This window comes from Gekko japonicus, unplaced genomic scaffold (genome assembly GCF_001447785.1).
Source record: "Gekko japonicus isolate JY-2015 unplaced genomic scaffold, Gekko_japonicus_V1.1 scaffold1661, whole genome shotgun sequence".
Taxonomy (NCBI): Eukaryota; Metazoa; Chordata; class Lepidosauria; order Squamata; family Gekkonidae; genus Gekko; species Gekko japonicus.
In genome coordinates, this window is record NW_015165292.1 from 276136 (window position 1) to 298547 (window position 22412).

At 39.6% G+C, this 22412-nt stretch overlaps 1 protein-coding gene across 2 annotated transcripts in view; it reads right to left on the reverse strand.

Moving 5' to 3' along the window:
* The window catches only part of TLE1 (transducin like enhancer of split 1), a 115982-nt gene that overhangs the window by 79889 nt on the left and 13681 nt on the right, over positions 1-22412 (reverse strand). The window contains exons 5-6 of one of the 2 annotated variants that reach the window (XM_015410358.1): positions 14297-14359; positions 13014-13088 (exon numbers count right to left, since the gene is read on the reverse strand). In XM_015410358.1, coding sequence (XP_015265844.1) covers positions 13014-13088; positions 14297-14359 — 138 coding nt within the window. Of the gene's footprint in view, positions 1-12983; positions 13089-14296; positions 14360-22412 lie in introns of both variants that reach the window. The other variant, XM_015410357.1, reaches the window with a different exon arrangement.

Sequence of the window (22412 nt, forward strand, 5' to 3'; positions counted from 1 at the left end):
ATTAAAGACCACAGAGTAAATAAATCTTGTTTTAACCAACCAGAAACCCTACTTAAGTTTCTTCCCTTCCTTGCATCCCACACCACTCCCAAAGGCCTCCTGGTGATCAAAAGCAGCTTTTCAGGGAACGGAGAGACTGCAGAATTTGCCCCTTCTTATTCTCGCACCAGCATTCCCATGGAACAAAAATCCCCACACTAGTGAGAAGGGTTAAATCTCTACTGATTCCCCCTTCTCACTACAGCCGCTATACTATATCTGATATTGCTCCTTCAGGACAATTTTTCAGAGACCCAGCAGCAAAGATCCTTCCTGGGAACTCTGACAGCAGTTTGCTGGATCCCATCTGATATACACTTTACTTAATTTAAATATAGGTGTAAAAAGGAATACATCAACTCAGATACATCTAATTGAAAGACTTATCCTGCCTTTCAATTGAAGTGACTTATAGACTAAATAAAAACATCTACCAAGACAAAGCTACTGAACAGCCCTAGGACTTCTGACCAGCAGCAGGGAATTTAAGCAGTTCCCCCCCCCCCTTTAGCAGAGGAAGCAAGCCCCCTGCAGCCATTTCTTCTAAAAAATATATTCCTGTCTTCATAAGCCTTTCATCCAAATTCAATTCTACTACCTGGAAAGTAAGACATGATAGGTAAAAGGCCACAACTCATTAAAGGTAAAGGTTTCCCTTGCTCGAAAGCTAGTCGAATCCAACTATAGGGGGTGGTGCTCATCTCCGTTTCCAAGCCAAAGAGACAGCGTTGTCTGAAGACATTTCCATGGTCATGTGGCCAGCATGACTAAACACCGAGGCACGCGGAACACTGTTACCTTCCCACCAAAGTGGTACCTACTTGCAGTTTCTTGCTTTCGAACTGCTAGGTTGGCAGGAGTTGGGGCTAGAGACAGGAGCTCACTCCATCATGCGGCACTAGGGGCTGGAACTGCAGCTCAGCATCTTAACCTCTGAGCCACAACTCATTAGCAACTTCTTTAAGCTATGGTTGAGGAAGAACTAAATGCATTCAGAACTTTTCTCAATAGTGGCCTACGTTCCAAAATAGGCAAGCCCATAATCGCACCCAGGTCAAGATCACCTCTCCTATAGCCTCCTGAAAAGCTGTGTCACTATTTGTACAATATGACGTGTGAATCAACAGCTATGATGTTGGTACGTGTTGCCAGATCCCACACTTGCCACCAGCAGGGCTGGGGGTAGGGTTGCCAGATCCAAGTTGGGAAACTCTTGGAGATTTGGGACCAGAGCCTAGGGAGGACAGGGATCTCAGTGGGATACAATGCCATATAGTCCACCCTTCAAAGCATTCATTTTCTCCCGGAGAACTGCTCTCTGTAGTCTGGAGATGAGCTATAATTCCAGGGGACTGCCAGGTCCCACCTGGAGGCTGGCAAACTTTGATGTTGGTAACTCCCAGTGCTATTTGTAATAGGTGAGATCCAAAGAACTGTATGCAGCATTCCACATATACTGGTACAGAGGGGCTGTGGTTTAGTGGTAGAGCATCTACTTTGCATGCAGAAGGTCCCAGGTTCAGTCCCTGCTATCTCAGATAGTAGGTGATGTGAAAGACCCGTACTGGCACGTAACAAGCCACTGCCATTCTGAATAGACCTTACTGATCTTGATAGACCATGCTCTGATTCAATAGAAGGCAACGTCATGTGTATTTTCCATCCTCTCTTACCCTTGACCCATCCCTGTACCCCCAACTTGGGAGACTGAAAAGAATAGAATTCAAAGCAGCATAAAAAAGGGATTGTCTTGGAAAGGTAAAGTCACCATGTGTGTGCACACATGTACAAAACAGAAGCGCTATCTGCTGTTTAGTGGGGCTGACAGATTGAAGTTACCATGTAAATGTGGTGTAAGTTATCTTCACAAGAAAAGACATCCACACTCATCCTTGTATATGATTCACAGCAACTATTACATTACCCATACCACCACCCCATTTCTGAAAGTTTTGTAATACCGTTTCCCCGAAAATAAGACCTACCCAATAAATAAGCCCTAGCAGGATTTCTATGCATCTGTGGTATAAGCCCTAGTGTGTCTTTTTGAGAAAAAATAAATATAACACAGTGTCTTATTTTCGGGGAAACACGGTAGCAAGGTACTTGGTGTTATCACAGTATCCTAGGCTTGCTTATTGTGGTGGAAAATGCCTTCAAGTCACAGCTGACTTACGATATCTCCATAGGGTTTTCAAGGCAAGAGATGTTCAGAGGTGGTCTGCCATTGCCTGCCTCTGTGCCACAACCCTTGTATTCCTTGGATGTCTCCCATCCAAATACTAGCCAGAGCTGACCCTGCTTATTAGTACTTAATTAAGCGCTAGATGCCAGTCATGAGAAATTGTCTCATAACCATTACTACTTTTTAGAGAGAGAGCTAGGCTTAGGTTCAGAAGCAAAATCTGATACAATGCACAAGCAACTTTAGAAGATAATACATTCCTTACATTATTTTCCTTCTGTGAAGAAATTTAGAAGGTAAACTGCTGACTGTTCTCGTGCACATGCAGAAGCCAAGTAGTTAAAAAAAAAAAATCTGTATTACAACTGGGATTTTACCTGTATACTGTTCATCATATATCATATATTGTTGTCACTGTATATTGTTATTACTACTGTTTGTTGCCTAGCATAAATTATCTTGGAACCCCATCTTGAATCTTATAGTTAAATATTCTTGGAGCACCGTGAAAGTAATTTTTAGTGAATTGTATTTATTGTATTTTATACTGTTTTGTATTGTTTCATTGTTTTAACCTCGGCATTTATGCCCCTTGTGAGCCGCCCTGAGCCTTTGGGGAAGGCGGGATATAAATTTAAAGATAAATAAAAAATATAAATAAAAATAAATAAAATATCAGAATTATGGTGACAGGTTGTCCTACTCACACAAGTGCTTCTTCATCTTTTCTATAATCTCCTAATTTTTTTTTTAATAGAGAGAGGGGCCCAGTCCAGACATCTGCTGTAATGGCTCAGTCACGACCACATTTAGAAGAATATTGAGAAGATGTACTCCCTTCCTTCTCATGAAGGAGAATCCAGTTTACCACCAGAAATCAAAGCATTTCAAATATAGCTTAGAGTTTTAGATACCCTATAGTATTTCAACTATTATTGTGGAGAACTTTAAAACGCTGATGTATCCTGACAAAGCTGAGCTACTGTCAAGACTGAAGGATCTGTGCATACTACTAACATTTGCCACTGAACAATGGTTCAAAAAAGACAACAAAATATGTGAAGGACCAAGTACAAACCAAGGCTTAATTTTTTTCATATTTTCCACTTTGCATAATTTTCACATGGAGGGAATACCTCTATTTTAGACAGGTTATGCTCAATATAGAAATCATTATGTTTTTAAAATTCTCCAGAACACTTTTAATGGGCTCCACAGATTTACAATTCACTACAAACACATTTAATATGCAGGTCACTTGTTCACTTATTTAGTTTTTGAAACCTATACAAATTTGTTACTATGACAGACTGAAGAGAGGCAAGAAGTTTGTTTATTAGTGTCAACTGAAAAACTTGTATTCCAGCCAAAAATCACTCAATGTTCTCTTTTAAGATTTTTATTTAAAACCAGTCTAATCATTTTTAAATAATTAAATAAAAAGAATTATAATGATACAAAAATGCTGGCATATGTAAATAAAATCAGAAATAAAAAGCATAAATATCAACCCTTATTCTATCTACCTTAAATTTAAAAGATAAAATACAATTTCTAGGATTCTTAAAAAAAACATTTGTAGAACACAATCCAAATCTGAGAGATTCAAGGCTACCTTATATAAACCCAATTATATGAACTGCACATGACTTTATTAAACCACCTACTTCAACTCCTCTGAATGAGTGATGTAAGACACTTCTGAGCAAAAAATTACACTTTCCCAAAGAATACTTGTTTCAAACTATGTTCTGCTTGTTCTTGGATTTATTCTGGGCATGAAGCCATTTATTCATAAACTATCTGTTCTCAAGGTTGGGATAGTGAGAACCATGCCGAAACAGGAAAAATAATACATGAAACTGAAAAATAAATATTCAAGCCTACTTTGTTCAAGATTCTATTAAAGTCAGAGTCTGTGACAAGACAGGTGGAATGTTGTATGTTCACCACTATAAAGAAAGAAAGAAAATAGAAAGACAACTATTATGAAGAAGCAGGACAGTGATTGGGCATAGGCAACATCTAACAACATACCACCTCCCTTGCCAGGTGTTTTGACTCACTCTCCTCCAATTTTGAGTGTATTTATTGAGCTGTGAACCCATAGGATTCTCATGAGGTGGAAAAGCTTTTCAAAATTACACCATCATGCATATATCATAGCTTAATAAGGATTAAACAATTGAAGACCCATCCTTCAATGCTGGGGGGACCTAGTAAAACCATCCATTTCTGGATGAATACGCAGCCAATTTGTCTTCTGGTGGCTCTGCAGGAGCAGCCATCTGACAAGCTGGTACACCTGTCAAAGACCTAGATGATAATCTGAAATGAGGACATGGACTTGATTGCTCTCAAGCAATCTCTCCCAGTAGTGAGTGCCTTGATTTGCTGAGGAGCTGGGAATAATGAAGCAGGAATAACAGCTACAATAGCAGAGGAAGAAAATTCATGACAAAGCTGATCAAACCTTGACTAGAGCTCATTTCAAATCCTATTCTGTTGTGACAGTGACAACGAAGCATTACTTTCCCAATACTACTGCATCCACTTAGTGCTGAAAAACGATATTTAACAGAGCCTGTTAAATGATGAGCCTCAACAGGAATTGGTGATCTCTTGGAAACTGACTGTGACCAAGCTGCAAATCATTTCTGATCTAACTTGGATTTCACATGGTTAATTCAACTTTTCCCTGAGGTTTCTGTTCATCGTGTTCCTACTGATACTCTTGAAGTTGTGCAGCCTGAGGATATTGTCAGGCTATCTGGATAGGTGAGGACCAATCCCTGCTTTCTCAACCTTTGCCTTTCATGGCTAAATAAACCTAGAAAACAAAGCATGATCCAAACAATGGAGCAGATTAGTCCTTACTGTAGGAGGGATCAGAAACAATGGTAAGACTTCTGTTTTTAAAAAGAGAAACAACATTGGATCCCATTAGATCTGCAAAATTATAGTCTATCATCTAATTGACCTTACTTGAGCTAGGTGTTCAAGGGAGTAGTACTAATGAGTCACCTCCAGGAGTTTCTGGATTATATGAATGCTGTTCAGAATGGTTTGTGAACCAATTATGGGGTAGAAACTATCATGGCTGCTCCACTAAATAACCTTCTTGGGGCAGTTGTGCTCCTGTTCATTCTCATGGACCTTTCAGCTGTTTTCCAACCACAATATTCTTCTGCATTGTATAGCTGAGAGGCAATATTTGCCAGTAGTTCCATGGGAGAAAACTTTGTGAAAGTGCTGCTGGGAGACTTTTGCTTTACCCTCTTTTGAATCCCATACTATTTAACATCTGTATGAAACTGCAAGAAGAGCTCTGCTGCTTGAGAAATAGACTGTGGAGGTAGCCAGGAGTGCCAACTTAGTCTGGTTCATTAGCTGCAATCATTCCTGGAACAGATAATGTCTAAATTAATATATTTCTTGGTAGATTGTACAGCTGTTCTCCACTATATTTGGTGATGTTTTGAACAATATCAGGAAACTCCAGCTGGTTCAAACCACAGATGGAAATCATACTTACTGGGGCCATAGTAGTGATCATACCCCTTAATCAAAAAGTAGGGGAACATTGATCAGGAGAAATGGAAAAAAATGATAAACTATTTCCAATCTTCTATAGCTTCGTGCCCTGACATTCCCCAGATTTAATTAGGTCAATTGCCCTGTGGTGTACCATTACACCTCACTTGTAAACAGCAGTGTATACTTTAATGGGGTCAGAGTCATTTTTACCCAAGGAAATTGAAATTAGCACATAGGATAAAACTGACAAAAATATATTAATATATTATGAAATATTTTTTCTCCTGGGTATCTTTGCTGCTGTTCTACTCCTCTAGCGCCAAAGGGGAATACTGACTAAATCAGCAGTTCTCAAAACTTTAGCAACCCAGAAACCATTCTGATTTAACATTTTTTTCAGATATCTCTATCCCCTCACTCTCATTCTTCATCAATGTCAAACATGCATCCAACAGCCCTCTTTCAAATGCACACATGGAAAGCTTTTTTTAGTTCTTCAAAAGAATACAGCAAGAACCACATCAGCTACACTTTAAAAGCAATAAATAAAGAATTCAGTAGCACCTTAAAGACTAACAAATTTTGTGGCAGTCAATGCTCACTGCTTCGGAATTAATAGTCTGAGGTGGTGATAAATTTACTTTTTTCTAATTTTGTTATATTCTAATTCTTATATTCATGGCCTTCAATTACTACCACCAGTAAGAGTAACACAAAGTATTAGCCAAGACCAGGGAGACACATAAAAAAATGCTTCAGAGCTAAATCTACTAAAACGAACCATTGTTAATATGTCCACCTCTCTGGAAGAATTCAGACAGTAGATACAGTCTACACTGGCACAGTCTAAACTGGCAAAGTGTAACAATTAAAACTGAAATTAAGAATTGGTAACAAAGCCTAGTTATTAAAGACTCACAACTGAAGAACTACATGTAGACTTTGAATCAAAACTAGAATGTTTTCCATTGATATATTCTGGAGTAGCTCAAAGATTCATCTTTAAATTTGTCTTTTACATTTTGGAGGGAAAAAAGACAGAACATAAAACAACACTTTCCTTTCTGTATGCGAAGCAATGTTATACGAAGTATGGTTAGCAGATTTATTATATAAAACCTATAGTAGCCAATACATATACACATTTCTTGGGAGAGTACTGGTACAAGTCTGGCAACAAATCTGGAAAAACTGGAAATACCATAAAGGGGCTAAGCAGAAGCTCTAATGTCAATGTACAGCAAGAATTTTAGCTTTCTGATTTCTCTTATGCCTATGTTTTGGTTCAACATCTGCCTAATAATGGACTATGACAGGTTTGGGGTATTTTTACATCTAGCTGTTTCTACACTCATATTATCCACTCTAAGTAGGGATGTAAAACATTAAATGTTCAGACAAGGATCTGTTTACTATTTATATACTGTTCTCAACGTCTGAGAGTTTTCTGAGCCATGGAAAACATTTGAAGGGTTACCTAGGCATTCCCCACTGTTAATCATATATGTACAAAACTGACATTGGATCACATTAACATGTTAACCTTTCACAAAAAAATCTGATAATATGCAAGATTGTGTACTTGTTAAGGGTTAAATGTTTAAATGATGATTAAGCTTTTAAATGATACATTTTTAATAATTTAAACCATTGCTTTTTACATCCCTATACATAAAGCAGCAAACCTGAACTTTGTAATGTCATCTTGTAGGAAGAAAATGGGAGGAAATGTGTTTATTCTTAAATTGTGGTGGTGGAAAGTGCCATCAAGTCACAGCTGACTTATGGCCAGTGTGCTGTAGAAGTTAAAAGCAGAACTGGGTTTGATTCCTCACTGCTCCACATGAGGCCTGCTGGGTGACCTTGGTTCAGTCCCAGTTCTCTCAGAACTATCTCAGCCCCACCTACTTCACAAGGTGCTTGTTTTGGGGAGAGGAAGGGAAGACAATTGTAAGCCACTTTGAGACGCCTTTTGGTAGAGAAAAGTGGGGTATAAAATCCAACTCTCCTTGTTCTGCAGAGGCAGTTTGGCATTGCCTGACTCTGTGTAGCAAACCCTGGACTTCCATGGCTGTCTCCCATCCAAGTATTGACCAGGGCTGACCCTGCTTGGCTTCTGAAATCTGATGAGATCAGGTCAGCCTGGGCCATCCACATGAGGGCATTCTTAAATACATATTCCAAATGCCTGTCCCTTCCATCTTATTTTAACTGACTGACTGTCCCCAAATATCAAAGGGCTTTTCTCTTGGCTCATCAAGATGCTTTCCCCTCAGCTGTTCTGGTAGGTAGATTCTGAGGAGTACCCTACTTGGATAGATTATGTGCATGTGGTTTATCTCATTTTCTTTGATAGTGTGTTGGTCGCCCCTTTGAGAGATCTTTGGATACAGCCGGTGATAGTTTTCGATGCTTTCCTCGCTTCTATGTCTTCCCGCTAGTGGAGATTGATTTTGGTATTACTTTGGCTATGGCTAAATTTTTGGCTGCAGTGGCTTCTTCTACATGAGTTCTGCCTGCTTCAGAAGTTTGGCCTCTAAAAAAATAAAATAATGTTATTTGAAATCTTAGTCCAACTTTTAGCCAACAAAAGATACCTCATAAGAAGTTAAACACATCTTGATCCCTATATAACTTTACAAAATTTAAATTAATTTTATCCCCCCAACCCCCCCAAAAAAAAGTATGCTATAATTTGGCTCAAAGTATACTACAGCTAAGATGTCAGGAACGACACAAGGGAAGAACTAAGCCATTTTAGTATTAGTTTTTGCATTAAATTTTCTTTATGTCCATTTTTCAATTTTACAACAAAATATGTAACCTTGTTATTTATAGGCTTTCTAAAGATTAACTTCATGCTCATAAAAAACTCTCAAGGGGTTAACCTCATCCTCTTAAGCTTCACACACTACAATCTCAAAGATAGCTGGCAACCACAGCCAAGAAGAGGAAAAATATCCAGCATTTTGGTAATCCTTTAGTCAATCACCTCATGCAATGATGGAAAGCCTTTTGGAGGCTGACAACTCAATCTGTCTCACAAGTACTGTCAACCCAAAGATATGTGTCACCAAAACATTAGGAGCACACTCCAGGAGGGGGAGGAGGGGAACCAGATACCTACCAAGTATTTAATTCTGTACGAACAAGCTAAAATACCCTCACAGGTTGCCCATTTCTTGTAAGTGTGCCATGTTACACTTCAAGTATGCTTTTACAATTGTTGGGGGGGGGGTTTATCCTCCATTCTGTACCAATCCTGTCAAGCAATTTTACTGGTTGTCATACAAGGCTAATTATAACTGCCTTTAAATTTCTCAGCATGCCCAAATAAACACTTTTTTCATTTTCCAGCCTGTTGTTTAACTTCCTTCTACAATCCCTTCAAATTCTACCAAGATAATCCATTTAAATCCTTCATGCCATAATCTGGATTCCCTCAGCTCCAGTACAAAATATACCATCACATTTAGATATGGAAAGAGGGAGAGGCTACCACATTTTATTTTAAAAATGATTATCTTACAAGTTTACTTCCTTAATTAATTTTATCTAAAAGTTAAAGACACATTATTAAACCTTAATAGAAATGGGCATCAGAAGTGTCTACACAAAAATTAGATCATGCACCATTTTCCTCCTCATTCTCTGCTTTTTCATACAAACAGCTGTAACGATCAAGTTCCATAACACTATAATTGTACTGTTTGGCTAGAACCAATGTACAGGGACAGATGTCCTACCTACAACTTCTCCTTCCTAAAGGGCAACCTTTGTTCCCTCCAATATCCACCCCCCCTATATTTTACTTGCTTGCCTCTTTACTTAAAGACATGCCTATATTTCAACAACTTCTCATTTCTGCTAATTAGCGGTTTGCCACATACACACCACACTCCTTTCCCCTCTCAGGCCATGTGTCCAAATGGGAACACCAATTCTGGCCTTTAAGTACCTAATTCTCAATTAAAGGTGGCAGAAATTAGAAACAATTAGTACTCATCCAATATGAAAGATCATAGCCTTTTTTAAGGGGGGGGAGGTGAATGGAGATCAACTGGAATATCAATTCTACCTACAGATAGGAAACTATTTGCAGAGCACCTGCTAGGAATATGCTTAACTCAAATACAGTCTCCTCTCCCATCCCACTCTGCTGCTCCTACATTTAAGTTTCAGAAATATCTTTAAGACGTTTAAGCCATTGGCTACTTGATTGTGTTTCTGATGCTGGAGAATGCATCAGCCTATTTGCATTTTAAAAAGAAGTCTTTCATGCTCACAATAGAAGCCTGAACCGTTAAATTGCTATTTCTTTTATTAGCTTGAAAGACACTGTGGTTTAAGAGCATGGCTTCCACTATTGTTCTTTACACTAAGTTGGGTCCTCTGAACAATACTGACAGCTGCTATCAAACTGGGCTGCATTTACTTTCTGTGCAGCTGCTGCTTGTAGGAACAGACAGACTCCTGATGCCTCCTCCCCTCTGGGGAGACAGGCTGACACAGTGCATGTTCAGTGAAGGGGAGCAAAGGTCCACTGAATTGTCAGCCCGATTTTATGCTACTCCAATTTTCCAGAGTGCACACAATCCCTTTCAAACAAAATCAAGCATATGTCAGAGCATGAAACTTATTGTGCAGCATAGGATAATTATGGAGGTATACAGATGTACAAAGAGGAAGAGAATATCTTATTGGAGCAAACTTGTTGGTGGAAATGGGGGGGGGTTGCGAAGTTTGCAGCTCAGACAACTGTTTTTCAGGCTATAATAGAATTGTCAGAACATCTATACCGGAATCCTCAGATTAGGGAGGAGGCTGGGCTGGGATTGTTTGGCTGAGCTGAAAGGTGATTTATGTACTGAACTACATACAACTTGTTAATACTGCAAATATTGTAATTTAGGCAATGTAATTTCTTCTGAAGATTTTTTAAAAAACGAAACACAAATTATTACAAGAGAATATAATACATTAGTTCAACTGAGTTAGTGTAAAAGTAAGAAAGTATATGATGGAAAATTACTACAGTAATACTAGAATACTATTACTAGAATAGTAAGAAATAGTATGATGGGTCTGTAAATTTAAATTTAAAAATAGTTTTTATTGTTCAGAATGTTGGCGAAGAAGTTCAGCACATATATCTGAGATTGCTTAAAAGAAAATAGGCCTGTCAACGAGCTAGCTGCTAGTCTGTCTTGCAGAGACTGATGCCTACACCCATATACAAAGACTATGTGAATTTTGGGGCCGAAATTTCAAATTAAGAATTTAGCAGATAAGCAAAAGGGTTGTGAAAGCAGCAGAGAAAGAGAGGCTTAATTACTCTTTTCTATAACAGTTGATTGGATGTGGGGAGGGGAGAAACAAGGATCTGGTTCAAAAAGGGGGTCTGTTTATGCAAAGCTAATCTGTCAAGTGTAATAAAGCAGCTTGAATAAAATTTAAGCTGAAAATCCACCAACGCTCCCCATCACAGGGAGGAATGGCTATTAAAAGGAAATGAAGGTCACCCTCCCAGTTTATTTCACCTAATTGACTGCCAATAGCTTACCACAGGCAAAGTGACAGCAGATATACAATTCAGAAACTGATAAAAGGAGCATTTTCAAGCTGAGGCTCATTCTTTTAATCCTCCCTTGCTCTTATGTAGTTTTTTCCCCCCATCTCCAGTTGGGATGTAATTTTAAGCACAGATGGATTAACTGGTTTCATTGTCTGTAGACGTCATTGGACTATGGCACTGTTAATCCATATAGCAGCATGTCTAATTATCATTACAAAGTGTCTGAGGAACTATAAAGACCAGCAGGGCATCTTCTCACAAGCAATTAACATAAATTGATAAATGAATAATTTGAGTCTGCTCAAGGCACTTGCATATGAATAAAATCAAGAAAAAGAGGACCACTCTTGTTTCCGCCTCTTTTTGCTTAATGTGGAACGGAAAGAAACACAACTGATATTCTAGAGAGCACAGCACTGGGACATGGGAAATGAACCCATGCAGTGGAAGGTATGCACGGAGCATGGAGCGCCGCAATGCAAAACAAATTACTTCTGACTGACAGCCACTCACAAAGCATAGACCATGAGCTCATTTCTGCATTTTAGATTCAAATGTCATCATAAGCCACAGCTCATAAACCATGGTTTGATTAGCTCCAGTTTAGCATAATGTCTGAGTGAAGGCTATACAGCAAATACCATAGTGTATACTTGGCTTGTCAACTGCAGTTTGTCATAACATATGACTGCAGAAATCCCTGTTTGTTCAGTATACCCCTTACTTAGTCACCTGCCCATAGAGAAGAAAGCCAACAGAAGACCTGGCTGCTGCAGCTGTAGCCACAGTGCTTTCTAAGGACAATCATTACTGCTTCCTTCTGCCTTAAATCTTTACCCCATTCATCCCTACTAGTGATGACTAGACAAGCAGGAACATGATTCAGAGACTTCAACCACTTGCAAATTTAAAAGGCAACTAAATACAGAGATAAGTATTTCACAGTATAGTTTAGAGAATGCACTGAATTGGCTAGACGGAAAAGGCAAAAAGAATGGGGTAATGACTATCCTTGGCAACAGAAATGAGAAGTATGCTTGGCTTTTCCTTAGCTTCTTGCTCCTACCATTCCCTTTCCTTGTACTTCTGTTGACCAAAACAGTAAGTGCAATGCACACGTAATAAGGCTTTGTCAGCAGTCTAACAACACAAGTGAGCTTGGGATAGCATTTATGGACTCTGTTCATGACTAGCAAAGGAGGCAAACAACTAAATGAGATTTGCAGACAAATTGTGGTCTGTTGTGTATTTCTGGAAGACAGTGCTTGTAACAAAAACCCCAAGGCTAAACAAAGCACTTCATCCTGACATCTCTGATGGCAGCCTGGGGCTATTTTTAGGGCATTTGCTTGCTTCTTTGAAAAGTATTAAGAGTACCACAGTAAAAGAAGTTAAAGTTATCAAAGGATTAAGATTCTACAAACAGTAGATACCAAAAACAAGGGCACAAAGAGTTCTAATATACAGATATAAGGAGCTGATGCTGCCTTACACACTAAGCTTTCAGTGATTCTGTCAATCCTAAAATATACAGATAACAAGACAAAAAAAAAATTTAAACTAATCCTTATGTTATCAACTATCAAAACATTGCTTAAATTCATAAAACTACAAAAACGATAAGAAAGGAAAGCTGGTTATACACACTGTAGGAGGTAGACCTGGAAGGCCACGTACCCCGATGATGGCATTCAGCTCAGCCATGGTCACTTGTTTGGCACGTTCTACTGCTTGAGCCACTTGCTGTTGATGCTGGAAGAAAAGAAAGAGAAAGCACACACCATCACTGACCTAGAAACTAAGTAGTAGACATGAGGCAGGGATATTTCAATACCATCCTGAAATCTGATAGATATTCCCTGTGGAAGTACAGAAAGGATGAAACTTACTTTTTAAGACGTATGAGTAGCCAGTTTTTCAAATGCAGATTTTATACTACTCTTTCAGTGACAACATTTACTTCCGAATACGGATGCATATTTATGCTCACATATTTCCCTTATCCGGTATACATAAGCCAATGGTTGAAGAGTCAGAATCTTGTAATTCAATTTCCCAAGTTACACAGCTTAAATCATTCACATGACAATGATGTAGTTTCAGGAACAGTAGGTGATCCTAAAGCCACTTTCCTGAGAGTAAATCCCACTGGACAGACATGAGTAGGATTCTGAATAGACCTGCTTAGGATTGCTCTTAGGCCACATTCTACAAGCTATTGCACCAGCAAAATGAACATTCAGAAACAGTTACAATAAATGTGGTACTAGCTCTAAAACACAATTTGAGACACTAAACGGGCATCCAAAGCCAAACAACATTGTTTAGGCACAGCAATATAAGCCAAGATTGCGATGCTGATTGTATCTACTGTTTAAATAATAAAACAGCACTGCACACAAAACTGGAAGACTGTGGTCCCACTAGAGTCAAACTGAATAATCCTACATTTCAGATATATGATAATAAGGGTCCATTTCATAGATCACACCTTGACAAGCATCATCATGGCACAGTCCTATTTGACATATGTGATGCCAATCTGATGCATAACTGAGACAGGACACATTTCACAGCACCTTGTATCTGACTTCACTAACAACCATGCTTTACAAATGCCACTCAAAAGTTTAGAGTGGTACCATTAAATGCCAACAATTTTATTTACACAGAATTTAACAAATGGCTAGACTAGCAGCTGCCAAGCTAATACTGGCACTAAATCTTGATAATCTTTACAAGTCTGCCTTCCCCCTTCCTTGGAAAGAATAATTTTGTGGTTGAGCTACTCTGCCAGTTACAACTCTCATCTGCTAGACTAAATTAACAGGGGGCTTGCATACTTCAGCTATAACAGATGTTCCTCACACTTGTGAATTTTGATACAATTAACATCTTAAAACTAGCTAATTTACAAAGATGCAATATTTTCAATTTAAGCAAGTGAAAATCGTACTTACTTCTTGAGACAAAAATGGGATCACTTGTGCACAGATTGTATTCAGTCTCTTGGCAATTTCGGTCTATAAAAGACAGGACATATTTGGATTAAGACATGCCATTTTAAATTAACCAGTTTATAGAATCATAACAAATAAAAATGTTTCGAACTATAGAAATAGCCCAACATTACTATTATATATATATATATATATATATATGGTCCACACAGTAAGACTATAGCCTACTAATTTTAATCCTTTATTAAAGATATTATGGCAGGGTGGAGGGAGAATGAGTAGAAAATCAGATGTTCCTGGATAATTAGGGATAAGCAGAACCAGCAGATTCTACTTCCAAAAGTTCTGGTAGAATGAAAGAGAGGGGGGAGGGAGGGAGTGTTAGAGACCTAAAAGTGTATTAATCAGGGCTGAATTTGGTCTGCTGAAGGATGTCTGTTGGATCTACAATGCCTCATCTCTACATGAATTAGAACACAAATCTGTTCTATATAAGTAGCTTATTAGCAAGTAAAGCATTGGTTAAAATCCCACTAAAGCCTTTAAATCTCTTTTTCCCCAAGATACTAGGCCACATTACATGAAAGGGTTTGGCACACAGCAGCTTCAGGTGTTTATTATAGTACACAGAAAATACAATCCAAACAATTAAATCAAATGCTTACATATGAACATTTTAGGAGAAAATATACTTGAAACCAGAGAATCTAGCTACATTTTAGGTTCCCTTCGGTCAGTCCCTCTCTCACACACATTAAAGCACACAACCTACCTCAAAGGGTTGTTAAGGGGATAAAATTGAGAGGGGGGGAGAATGTTGCAAACCACTTTGGGTCCCCCATTTTGGAGGAAAGTAGAATATAAAGTAAATAAATTTTCAATTCAATTAAAGTAGTGAGAACCTCACACTTAGATTAAGAAAATCTAGGACTGGGAAAGAGGGAAGGGCACTATAAGCACCACATGCTACAGTGAAGGATGACACAATCATCATTTTATGGAATCATTATCACGTATTACTTTTAGCACTGAGTCCTTCAAAACATGAATTTATACTGCCCTTCAAATAAAGTAATTCTGTTACACATAACAAGTTACCAAAACTTTTCTTAAAAAGTGTCCAGCAGAGTTTTTCTAGGTCTATGGGAAATTCACCATATCATTTATACAAACACCAAGACAGAAACACTGCTTGTAAGTATAACATTGTTAGTGTAATACACATTCTTAAACTACGATAAATTGGAGTCAGAGGAAGTTTTATGGTAGAATTTCTACAGCACCCAAACCTATACTGTCTCCATCATGCCTCTCAGTATAATTTAAATGTGTATTTTCATAACTATCTACTTCTAAAATAAATAGCCTCAACTTGTCAGATCCTGGAAGCTAAGCAGAGTTGGATCTGGCTAGTATTTGGATGGGAGACCACCAAGGAACAGTATGGTCATGACACGGAGGCAGGCAATGGCAAGCTATCTCTGAACGACTCTTGCCTTGAAAACCCCATGGGTTGCCACAACGCAGCTGTGATATGACAGCAAAAAATTAAATTCTGATGAAATATGGTCCACACAGTAAGACTATAGCCTACTAATTTTAATCCTTTATTAAAGATATTATGGCAGGGTGGAGGGAGAATGAGTAGAAAATCAGATGTTCCTGGATAATTAGGGATAAGCAGAACCAGCAGATTCTACTTCCAAAAGTTCTGGTAGAATCCAACAGAAATAAACAGCTGATTTGAGGCATTTGCAAAGAAGCTTAACATGGCTAGGTCTCTCTGCACAAGCAGAACAGAACAGCAGTACTGCTATTCTTTCTGTTTGCAAAAGGCCTTGCTATATATATATATATTTTAGGCCCAGACAGGTATCCCCCACTATAAAGGCACAGCAGCAGCAGCACTCCCTGCACTCAATGTCCCAATGAACTTTGGGTGTGGGATCTGGGCATGTCATAGCTGGTAGACATTCAATACAATAATACATCCGCTTCATATTTCAAGGCCATGAATCTGCTAAAAGCAGCAGGCCCTTTCTCCACCCCAGCATTACTTAGCTCAACTGGGGGCTGTGTACCATGTCACTATGTCTTGTAGCCTTGGAATATGCTAATACTGTGCCAACACCAGACATAAAAAATTGTCAAATGATTGATTAGCCAATTTAATAGGGTGCCATTTCCCCCCAACTAAAAGTCAAGCATATGTAAAGCATCATTGTAGCATTGTCTACTTTTCTGATTTGTATTTGATCAGACTGCGAATGGAGGTCAAAAACCTGACCACAGAAAGCTAGCATGTCAAAGATAAGTATTATAAACTAACCTCCTCCCTGTCACACTATTTTTCCACGGAATATAACATAGTTCCCATTGACCTGCAGACTGAAGGCTGTACTAATTTCTGAAGAAGAGCACAAGTTTGGTTGTAAAGTACTGGCTCATTTCCTGTTTATTCAGCTCACCTGAAAACCAGACAAATTACCTCACTCCTTCAACCTTATCAGAACACACAAGTTAAGGTTGTTTGTTTTTCTTTTGGAAGCACCAAGGATTATCAAGTTTCAGCTGGTAAGCAAAGCTTCCAATATAGAACTGATATAAGCATAAAATAAGCTCAAAATTCACATTTTGGGGAAGAGGCAAAGATCCTGCTTCCTAAACAACCAGTCAATCAAAATACAAGTATGCGTTACAGATGTGCTGTATAATACATATGATATTAAATATTTGAAATCCCTGACAGCATCTAAAATACCATTAATGTAGTATTCATGACTTCTGAACTGTCACCAATTTGACAAAGCTTATCATTATGATTCTCTGATCTACAAATAGAGGATAGTTAAAACAATGGATGATAAAAGAAAAGTCCTTGCAGTTAGCAGATACATCAACACTAATTGCCCATGTTCTCTTTGGCTCACCAGCAAAGCAGATTGCAGAGGTCGGAGCCTCATGTGAAAGCCCTTGTGTTTGTATGGCAGCTCTTCATGGAGCATCTCAAGTGCCCTTAATTGTTTATGTTCTTAATGCATGGCCTCTTGAATGCATTCATTTTTAATAGCAGGCTTGAGTGTGGAGCCTATCAAGCAGTACACAGCAACTCCAATCATTAATCCTTGCTATCGTGATGATGGTCTTTTGATTTATTTGCAAATGACAAGTCTGCCAGGGCCCCAGTCTCAAGTGCTTTTGAAGCATCATTAAAATTAACATGAAGCAATTCAGCTGCATTTTGCAAGATCAAGATCAGACTGCAATTGTATTGTCATTTGGGGGGGGGGTATATTAAGTTAAGTGTTTTGACCTAAAATACAGCCAAGCACAAGTGTTATTTGTCAGTCTGTCAAATTTTATTCCTGAAATGAGTGGCAAAAAAGGCTCAAGAATAGTTTTAAATAAACTCAGCAGCAACCAAAAAAGCTAACACCATTAATACTTTTACTCAGAGTTGTATTATGTATTCTAGAAAAGCCACCACGATGTGAAAACCACGATGTTAAATGGTGTTTTTTTCTCCGCAAGAAAGTAATAATAGATGCTAAATCTTCTGTTTAAATCACTAGAAGAGATTTAGAAGGGTGTAAAGTTAAAGGATATCCATGTTCAAATTGGATTCCTCAGTAAATTGACTTACACTAGAACTGCACCCTGTAAGAACTAACAACTGTGGCTCCACCGCTAAGCATTTGCAGCCCTCAGGGAGATTATCATGCATTGGCTGAGCCCCACAGTTTGCCTTTGGCAGGATTTGTGTGGGAAGTTGCCTCTGAAGTGTGCAGCTATTGCAAGCGTGGGAAAAAGTAAGTTGCTTGGCAGTAGCAGAGAGGGAAAAACACTGTACTGTATAGGTTTTCCCCCTCCTCTTTCACACAATACTAAGCACTTATTGGCTCTTTTGACCACCTGTATCCATTCTCGACAAGCCCAGACAACAGAGAATCAGAAAGAGAGTGCTTTCTTGCAGAGGCTGCTGATATATCACTTGCTCCCTAGAGAAACTGGTGCTCAAGCCCATCTGGAAGCTATGGGTTGGATCCAGATGAAACTGGCAATTTCCCTTTTTCCTGCTGCAGACCCTCCCTCATGTAATTCCTGAGGGTCTGCTTTGTCCCAGTAACAGCATTTTGTAGTGATCAGTGAGCTGCAGGGATGGGGGGGAGGCAGAAAATTCTTCAAAAAGAAATTTCCTCCATAATGCTACTCCCTTCTTGGGAGAACTCATACTTCTTAGAGCTCAGGTGCTTCCCCCTCCCCAATGGAGCTGCCAAACCCACAGGTCTATTAGTCCATATAGGTCCCATGACCCTAGGAATAAACTCTCCAGGGGTTGTAAAGGGCAACTGGGGAGAAAGGAATGCAGGAAAACTCCCCTAACAGATTGCAGTTGCCAGCCCTATAAAATGAGTTTGTAAACCAGAGCCAGTAAAAACAAATTCCTGTCCATCTAATTTCTCTGGCCCAAACCACAAACATACTTTTAAGGCATGAGAGGGTCTCATGTGCAGAAAATGTTACCCCATGTTTATTATTTGAATGAAAAAATCCAGTTCTCTTCCCCCAGCTCACTCCTAAAACATTGTCTCTCAACTGAAAAAATGGCAGCATAATTGAAAAAGTTAAAAAAATTAATTCTATTTTCACTTTCATCTAGCTGCCCTGACACTAGCAGCAAAAACATGCAAGGAGAGATTTATAGGGGAACATTCCTTACAAGTCGAACCACAAGGACTTGCGGGGGCATCTCATTTCCCATCCCCCATTATTTCCTCTTTTCCTTACCTGGCAGCCCCCATAGCTTCTCCCCTTTTCCTGATTCCTTCTTTTCTTCACACCAAGCTACCTTTATCTGCCCCCCTATCTTCAGCTTCCCCTTCTCCTTGAAGCCTTTACCCGAGAAAACTAGGGGCCAGTTGCCTGCTGGAGAACTTGCAAGGGCTATACAGGGGCACTTCATTTCCCCCTGTATGCCCTTTCCCACACTATTTCCTCTTTACCTCCTCCTGGCATCCCCACCTTTCCTCGCTTCCTTCCGTCCTTCCCACCCAATCCCAACCTTTTATCTTCCCTCCCATCTTCAGTTATATTTATTGCTATATATATTATTTCATTTATGGTCCTCCTTTCTCCCAAAGCAGCTTGCATCCTTCTCCTCCATTTTATCCTCACAAGAACCCTGTGAGGTTTACAATTGTTGACCCTATAACCTTGTTATTTAGTGTCATTTTGCATAACTAGTTCATCATCACGTTGCATATTAATTTGCTGTTAATTCTTTGGCTATAAGTTTGAACTTGCCTGCCATTCTAACGTATTTGATAAAGTGTGCGTGCGAGCCAGTTTGGTGTAGTGGTTAAGTGCGCGGACTCTAATCTGGGAGAACCGGGTTTGATTCCCACTCCTCCACTTGCACCTGCTGATGTGACCTTGGGCCTGTCACAAGCTCTGGCACAGCTGGCCTTGAAAAAGAGCAGTTTCTTTCAAGAGCTCTCTCAGCCCTGCCTACCTCACAGGGTGTCAGTTGTGGGGAGGGGAAGGGAAAGGAGTTTGTAACCCACTCTGAGACTCCTTTGGGAGTCCTTCTTCTCATACCTTGAATAAACCTTTGTTGGTCTTAAAGGTGCCATTGGGCTAAAAATTTCAGTGGCCCAACATCACCCAGTGAGCTTCCATGGGAGAGTGATGATTCAGATCTGGGGATCCTAGATCATAGCATGCTGTTGAACAGCAGCAAGCAGTCAGGCCTTAGTGAGTCACATGAGGTGTGTGGTGGCAAGTTGCCTGGTGCTTGCTGCTGAGCCTGGCTCCAATAAGTCCTCCCTCAAAGGCCAAAACAAGCCTGGAATGGGCTCTATCCCACCCCTTGACTTTTAATGACAGGAATCTTGAAATCTGGCAATAGCGTGTGGCTGCTTAGCAAACTCCATTGAAGACATTACTTTCTTAAAGCTACAGATGCTGCTTCTATTGTTTAGGGGGTGTTAACTCCCCAATGGTTGTTTTTTTTTTTTCATGTTTCAGATTTTCCTGCAAACCTGGGCCATTTTTTAGGTTTGTAGAAGGAACTGTGCTGACTGTTGATAGCTCCAAGCATCAACAGATTTGGCCACACTGAGAGTTCAATAACTTAATATTTAGATACATATTTTCTTTGTGTGTACACTATTTTTAAAGTAGGTCTTTAACATTTAACTGTTTGCAGTCTTAAGTGCCCAAATTGAGTAGAAATGTGGTATAAAACACTTTAAATCATCTATATTTCTGTCTCAAGTGTGGCCCCCATCTGTAGATACCTAAATCAGTGGATTGGGGCCACACTAATACTAAGCAGATGTTTCTGCAAACATGGGGAGCCCTCCCTCCAGGTTTGCAGAAAAATCTGACATCCTTAAAAAAATTAACTGGAGGGTTTCAGTTCCCGCACAATTAAAAAAACCCTGTCTGTACACATATAGACAATACACTGACTTTTTTTTCCTAGCTGGCAGCAATAGACACTGGGAGCCCCTCTGGACCCAGCCACATCAGGGGCAGTATGCAGGACCCTCTCTGGGTCCAGAGCAGCTCCCAGGTGATGACGATGTGGACAGGCCTGGAGCTGTATGTACCTGGCTCCACAACAGGAGAGCTGATCCAAGCATGGAGCAGCTTCCCAACACAACAGCCCATAAAGGGGAGGGGGGAGAAAGAGAGATGGAGAGAATATTGACAAGAAAGGGGCAGGAGAAATAGAGAGGAGGTAGGTTGACAGAGAAGGGGAAGTGAAAATGTATGGAGAAGGGGGGCAAAAGGAAGCGTAATATGCTTACAGATAAGGGGGAGATTGTCAAAGAATGGGAGGGGGAGAAAGAGAAGAGGAGGATTGACATAAGAGGAGAGGGGAAAAGAGGCAGAAGATTGTTAGAAAAGGCGAAAGAGGGAAGAAAGCAAAGGGGGGTGGAGAGCTGAAAATGGGGTGGATAAAAGTAGGTTGGCTGTTAGGTGGGAAGGAAAGGATTAATCAGGAAAAGGGGGGAGGCTATAGGTGCTTTCAGGGAAGGGGAAAAAAGAACTAGCGGGGGAGAGGGAAATTAGATACCCCCTGCAAGTCCTTGCAGGTTCCCTTGCAATTCCGCAGGGCCTGCAAGACGGAGCTCTTCCACCAGGCCTTTATGTAGGGGCTGCCGCCTTTCCACCATCACCAACGGTGGAACACCATCTAGACTGGGATGCCTTGATACCCCAGCGATAAGGCGATCCACGCGGCAGCAAGACCAGCTGACTGACTCGGACTATTTTCTGGACTAACAACTTTAGACCATCTTGGAGCGCTAAAGCACTTTATTGTTATTGTTATTACTATGTTATTGGTTGTTTTATGGTTTTATTGGAGTTTTATGTATGGCTTGTGCCCCTGTAAGCCGCCCTGAGCCCGCTTGCGGGGAGGGCGGGGTAGAAATACTTAAATAAATAAATAAATAATTTGCCATACATATCTGGTCACATTATGAGAAGACAAGACTCACAGGAAAATACAATAATGGTAGGAAAAGTTGAAGGCAGCAGGAAAAGAGGAACACTCAACATGAGATGGACTGACTTAACACAGGAAATTGCAGCCTCCAATTTGCAAGACCTGAGCAAGGCTGTTAATGATAGGACAATTTGGAGGTCATTATTTCATTGGTCACCATAGGGAAGCAACTTGGCAGCACTCATCACACAATGCACAATTATAAATGGTACTTGTAATTTCAATTAAAAATGTTTACTAAAGAATACAGCATATCTTACAGCCTCTTCAAATGAAGCTGACCTATGGCACTGAACCATCCTTTGTAGAACAGATTGTGCTTTCTTACATGTTTGAAAAAGCACCACTGCAAATTTCTCAGCTACCTCAGATAGAATTTGTTTATTGCTTACAAAATAGTTTAGTCTCATTAAAACACATACAAATACTAAGAAAACAAAGGAGCATATTTTATAGAAACTGTCATCCTATCTCAAATAAGACACCACCTCTCTGGCAATGTTTCTATAGGTAAAGATAAAGATTTCTCTTACTCGAAAGCCAGTCAAATCCGACTCTAGGAGGCGTTGCTTATTTCTGTTTCGAAGCCAAAGAGCC